Below are 6,000 nucleotides of genomic sequence, written 5' to 3'. Positions count from 1 at the left end.
CCCTCACGCAGCCGCGGCCCCTCCGCCGGGGTTGGGGCGGGGGTGGGGGGGAAGGTGTCGCCTTGAGTTCCTGGCGGCGCCGCGGCCCTGTAATTTTACCCCTCGGTGCGGAGGGCGGGAGAGCGGGCGGGCGTGAGGAGAGCTCGGCCGGGGGGGCCGAGGGGCGGGATCCGGCGGTGCGCGGCTGCTCCCCAGGGCGCCTCTGCTTTGTGTCCAGGTGGCCGGGACGAGGGGCTGCGGGGCCGCCCGCGGCCATGGGGGTGCAGGACCGGCCCCAGTGCTTCTTCGAGGTGGAAATCAACCGGGAGCCAGGTAAGGCGTGCGTCTCTGACACGGGCGTTCCTCTCAAGTCTTGCGTTTGGGGTTGTTTTCTACCACGTTTTTGCCTTAATGATGGACTCAAGCCGTTAGCAATGAGTTTGGCCGTTGATGTGTTATTTCTGAGTTAGTTTGTGGTAACTTTTGATGTTTACTGGGGTGCTGGGTGCTTTTTATTCACTCTTGCGACTGATTTTTATTGGCATACCTGTAGAGAGGTTCGGTAAGGCTAGCTAACACTGCTCTGAAGGTAAAAAGCTTTCTGTGTTAGAAATGCTCTCTGGTTATGTATTACACATACTCTTTTCCAACCTTAGTGATTCTGTGATACACATTTACTGTTTTATAAGCTATGGAAAATTGGGGCAAGTTGTGAGGAAACTGGAGAGGTACTCCTAGAAGTATTTTCTAATCATACAGTAATTAAAATTAGAAAGGGACAAGAGGAGATCATCTGATCTAAACCTCCTGCTCAAATTGAGTCTTCTGAATATGAATGAAGAGCCGACCAGGTGGCCTGTTTAAAAAAAAAATAAAAATAAAAAAATAATCCATCTCTTAACTCGTATTTTCCCTATGGGAAGTGTAACTGCCCGTAAGTGGTAGACTGTGAGTTTTAATCCTGGAATCGCTACTTGATTCCCCCTTCTGTTTTCCCCACTCTGTAAAAATGGTCGTACAGATTTATTTACCCGTCTTCTTGAACGTGAATTAACTGATGCATATTAGTTGTCTCGCATATACTCAGTGCTTTATGTTGCTACTATTTGTCTCTCAGAAAAATGAATAAATGTGATGGCTTCATCATGGTTTCACTTTCATTTTCTGCTTCGGTGTTTCTCTGAAAGCCTTTGAAATAAGAGTTTCTATCTTTGCGTTTTCAAATTTCAGTTGCATTCAAATGTAACTGTAACCCATTTGAGGCTTGCTTTATATTTTCACCAAAACTTGAAACAAAAGATTCAATTCTAACTTCAGTGACCTGATAGGGCATATCTATAAATCTGTTGCTATTGTAACTCCTATGTGAGTAATTAACAGTGCCTTTTCTGAATAATTTTTTTGAAGAGAAAAATGCTAATGTACATGGAGCTTTAACATTTTCTGTTGCTTTAAATTCAGATTTACTATGGAATGAGACTACTAAAAATATTTTAGGTTGGGTAGGTTCCAGTTTAGGAATGGTAGTTTAATGAGATTGATTTACAGCAAAGACGCTACATTCTTCATCTCACTTGCTTTTAATCTTTGTAGGGGGTTTTTGTTTTGACTCTTCATCTGAGGAATCTCTCCCTGTGCTGTTTTCTTCTGCTCTTTCTTCATGCGCACGCTCCTGCTCCCATTTCATAACACTTCTTGTTGCCTGCCTTGTCCCCTCCTCAGCCTTGTGCTGTGCATCATGAGTGAAAGTGGATTACCTTGTTTTCCCTCATATCTACTTGGGTTCGATGACTGATAGCAGTGTCAGAAAGGAATTGCAGCGTTGGTGTTCTTGGTGGTGCAGAGCTTTGCTTACCTGGAGTAGACACAGGGCTTTGGCTCTGTTTGTGGCTGTCTGTATTTATTTTCTCCTTAAAGTAGCAGGAATCTCGCAGCTGCATATCAGATTCGGAGCCCTGCTGGTTTTATTGTACCTGACTAATGACTTGTATTTTTGCCGGAAAAGGTGCCAATTTGTAAAATGTTGGTATGGGGACTTGTGTGTAATCTGGTGATACTACTTTATTATAGCATCTGTTTATTAATTCACCGTGCAACTACGTCTCGGGATTTAAGGTTATATTTAAAAAGCTTAAACGTTGCTCTTTTAGCTGTAAGATGACCTTCAAAAGCTGAATCAAGTGTGAATGATAAAGCAGTGCTTCCAGATGACATGAAGCACTAACTCTGAGAGATGTACTCTCCTGCAGATACTAGTGAGGTATTAATTTTAACTTTTAAACTGCCAGCAGATTTCCAAGTGAACATTTTGCTTATTTAGACTTTAATACAATAAGCTGATCTGCTTGTTCTTTTTTATTAGATGTAGAGAGAAAGAACTGGGGAAAAGAATAATCCTGCATTTTGTTGCTAACCAAGAAATAAGACATTGCCCTTGCCCTGTCTACACTGAAAAGCTGAACTAACATCTCTCCACAAAATGCAGTGAATAAGAGGACATGCCTCTCACAGTACTGGAGACATCTCTTTGCCTGCAGAAAACAAAACTGTGTCATTTTTAACACTCTGGGTTGCTTGGAGTCCAAAAATGTTCCCCCACGCAGCTGCTAGCTCTTAGTTTTCCCCTTACAGACTTTGCTTACCCAGTGTTTTTCAAGATACCTGCAGCAATTAAAAATAGAGAGCAGTCCCCAGACTCGATGAGGAGCAGCAAAAAGGGGGGGGGGGGGGGGGGGGCGTGCATGTGTGAGAGCGGAGGGGGCTGCAGAGTTTGAATTAGTTTTACTCTTTCTAGATCACTCGGGAAATACAGGAGTGAATATTGTAGCTTTGGTTGTGCTTTCAGAAGCTTTATTACAGCTTTTGTGTCCATGTTTTAATTTTAGCTACAGAACCTTGGAATAAAACTTGATGCCTGCTTCTAAGTGCCTCTTGCAGTGAGGCAAACTTTGTAGGCTTCGTGTCAGTGGTTTTTAAGTCTAAATTTAGGCTGCTTTTAATAAGTTGCCTGTTAAGCATTTTTTATGAACGCACGTTGTGGTTCATAATTTTTAAAGAGCAAATGAAGAATAAACCAGGAATAAGTATTTATTTTGATACCAGCACAGACAGCACCTCTCCCTTCTTTTGGGTCCCCCCTACCAGTGGATTTGGATGCATACAGCACACACATAGGAGTAAGCTACTTAGTGTTCCAAGAATTTTGGGATGGCAGCAGATGCCTATTTAAATAATTCTGTCTTTACTCTGTGATGCAAAATCTGTGTGGAGCTTCAGTCTTTCAGGTACCGCGATAATTGGAACAGATGTCCGACTAGGATGTCACGTACATAGTCTGCTGCTGTAGCAGTTCATCTGGCCATCCAAGATTTTTTTCACACATCTCCCCTCCCCACCCCCTCAACTGGCTTTATCCATCATAAAGTATGTTATATTTACTCATTTTTGCTTTGTTTCATTCTTATTCACAGAAGAATTTTCCTTCTTCTCATCTTTTTTTTTTTAACTTTTTTTTCTCCTGTCTTCTGCTGTTTGACCCCTTGCTCACTTTTTCATTCTGCTTCAGTTTCTTTCCTTCCTGGGGTATGTCCCTTCCCTTATCAGTCAGTCTGTTCCTTCACTACTTCTCTCTTTCTGGTCACTTTTGCCTCAAGTTTGGTGTATTTTGGGATTTCAGCTGCTATGAATTTATGTGACATAATCTCCACTGCAGAAGCCATTGTAGTACTGTGCCTGCATTAGTAGAACCTGGGAAGCCTTAAGGGATTTTTATTACCCTTCCTGAAGACAGAAGCTGTTCTCAACTGGCTTCCCATTAACTTTTAGCCCTCTGAAGGAAAAAAAAGTTGTAGATTGTTAGAAAATAGATCACCACTTTGACTCTGTCCGTGAGCCGATTGGCAATCCAGTTGAGTGCGATACAACAGGAGCCAAGAGGGTGTGTATTACAGTGTATTAGAGTATCAGAGGGCCTAAGGGAGATAGGTTCGGGGGAACTTGTCTAATAAAAATTGTAATTTACTCATATAGAATTGTTGTTGTCAGTGCAGAACAAAATACCCTGGAGACTTACCTTGAGGTCTAGAACAAATTGGATTAGTAAATGGAAGACCAAACTGATCAGCCTCTTCTGCTAGGATAAGACAAAGTGTGGTCTCTCACTTGCATTTCTCTGTGAAACTGAAGTCAGTAAACTTTTTTGTTTTGTGCAATACTGAAGTGTGTTTGCTTTTGTGGAGACCACAGAAGATTGAAATGGAGGGAGCTTTGGAAGGGATGGAGCTTCAGGGAGTATTTGTGGAGGACTGGGCTTAGTAGAAAGCTGGGGAAAGAAGTTTATGGAGGCTTTCCTTGCAAAGAGTGTAAGGTGGGGTAAGGAAGCATTAACAAAGCGTTAATGTGTCAAGACTACAGATCCCTGCTCAAGGGGACTGGGACATCCCTTGTTTTAACTGATGTTTTAAATAAAATCTGTTCTTCTTCCACAGTAAGCTTTTTATTTTTCTGAAAACTGTAGCCACATTTCTACTTTAAAGCAGTCTTTTTAAATTTATGTGACTTAGTGTTCACAAATTTAGGGATAAATAATAAAATACAGTCATTTTAGTGAGCTGTCATTTAAACTTGTATGCAAATCTATCTAAGCCTTTGGGCCTCTGGCAGAATTCCTGGTCTCAGTCTGTGAGGGTTGTGCATCACTGCCTTAATGGTTGTAATCCCTGCTTTCTCTTTCAGCAGGATATTCCTCTTGATATACTGGGAAAAGTGCCGCAGTGGCTTCTTACTTGGTTTGCTCTAAGAAATTGGGAAAAGACAAAACCAATATATTTAAATTTAATTTTGAATAACTAGGTTTATTTTGGGAGTGTCTCTCTGAGATTGACACCTTTATGGCCTAAATATAACGTAATCTAGCAAAACAGTTTGTATTACATGGAAAATACATTCAAGCAATGTGTGTTTAGCTCCCGAGGTTGTTTCTAAAAAGTTAAGCAGCTAAACTGGAGGAAATCACTGGTTAAACAATTTCAAATCAATGATAATTTTAATAAACTTTGCTAGCAGGAGCCCTTATTACAGTATAGCATGGATATTCCTACCCTGATTTTTTACCACTTAATTTGAATCAAGTACTAATTCTTCCTCAGCTGAGAAATTGATCAGGGGGTCAAAAACCAAAGTAAAGTTTTCATCTTTCCATTTGAAAACAGAGTCCTGAAATTGGATTACTTCTGGTCATTATGCCTTCTGGTTTCTATAATGGGTATAGCTCATTAGCTACAGATAGCACTTTATGCAATCAAACTTCAAAACGTCTTAGACTTTTTGTATGCATCACTGACTGTATGTAATTATCAGTAACATCAATACTTCTTTCATGACTCTAATTTCTATCAAAAAAATCTTTAAAAAATAAGTTAAAAGCCTGTTAACAAATAATAATACTTTATCAAAGTGTTGTTTTACAAATAATAAGCAAATGTTAAGTTATGGTTGGATAAACTTCTATGGTGTTGACTAACACCAACAGTATGGTAATGCACTGTAAAGCCTCCACTGTGGTGCAGACGAACATGTCTTCAGAGCTATGACCTGGTGAGAAGCAGTCCCATATTGAGAACAACGCTAAGATTAAAATTATAGAAATGTCCTGCCTGCTGATGCATTAAAATAAAGATTTTCATAGTTTGTATAACTTCCTTGTGGTACTAGGAGATTTGCATGTCAAGTTAGGGGAGAGCTTCATTGTTAGAAATAGAATCCCAGTGTTTTTTGCTTTATGTTAGAAGCGAGGTATTTCTGCAGGCTCATTTCTTGGCTAAAGCTGACTGAGCAGTCTGGGTAGGTCTGTGAGCAGATCTCACCTACTTGAATAACTCTTCTTAGCAATGTTTGTTTGTTTAATTTACTATTCAAGTCTTACAGTTAGTCACAGAAAGCTTGCTCCCTAATCAAATAACTTAACCTTTGTATCAGGAAAATGAAGCTGAAGAAAGTGTTGGAAATTTTCTCTACACAGTG

At 40.4% G+C, this 6,000-nt stretch overlaps 1 protein-coding gene across 2 annotated transcripts in view; it reads left to right on the top strand.

Moving 5' to 3' along the window:
- The first annotated feature begins 254 nt into the window (after nt 1–254).
- Nucleotides 255–6,000, top strand: part of NKTR (natural killer cell triggering receptor) — a 42,269-nt gene continuing 36,523 nt past the window's right edge. For both annotated transcript variants that reach the window (XM_059818549.1, XM_059818548.1), the window contains exon 1: nt 255–312. In XM_059818549.1, coding sequence (XP_059674532.1) covers nt 255–312 — 58 coding nt within the window. The remainder of the gene's footprint in view (nt 313–6,000) is intronic.

This window comes from Gavia stellata, chromosome 6 (genome assembly GCF_030936135.1).
Source record: "Gavia stellata isolate bGavSte3 chromosome 6, bGavSte3.hap2, whole genome shotgun sequence".
Lineage (NCBI taxonomy): Eukaryota > Metazoa > Chordata > Aves > Gaviiformes > Gaviidae > Gavia > Gavia stellata.
Note: the sequence above shows the minus strand (reverse complement) of the source record. Positions and strands in the feature narration are given on the sequence as shown.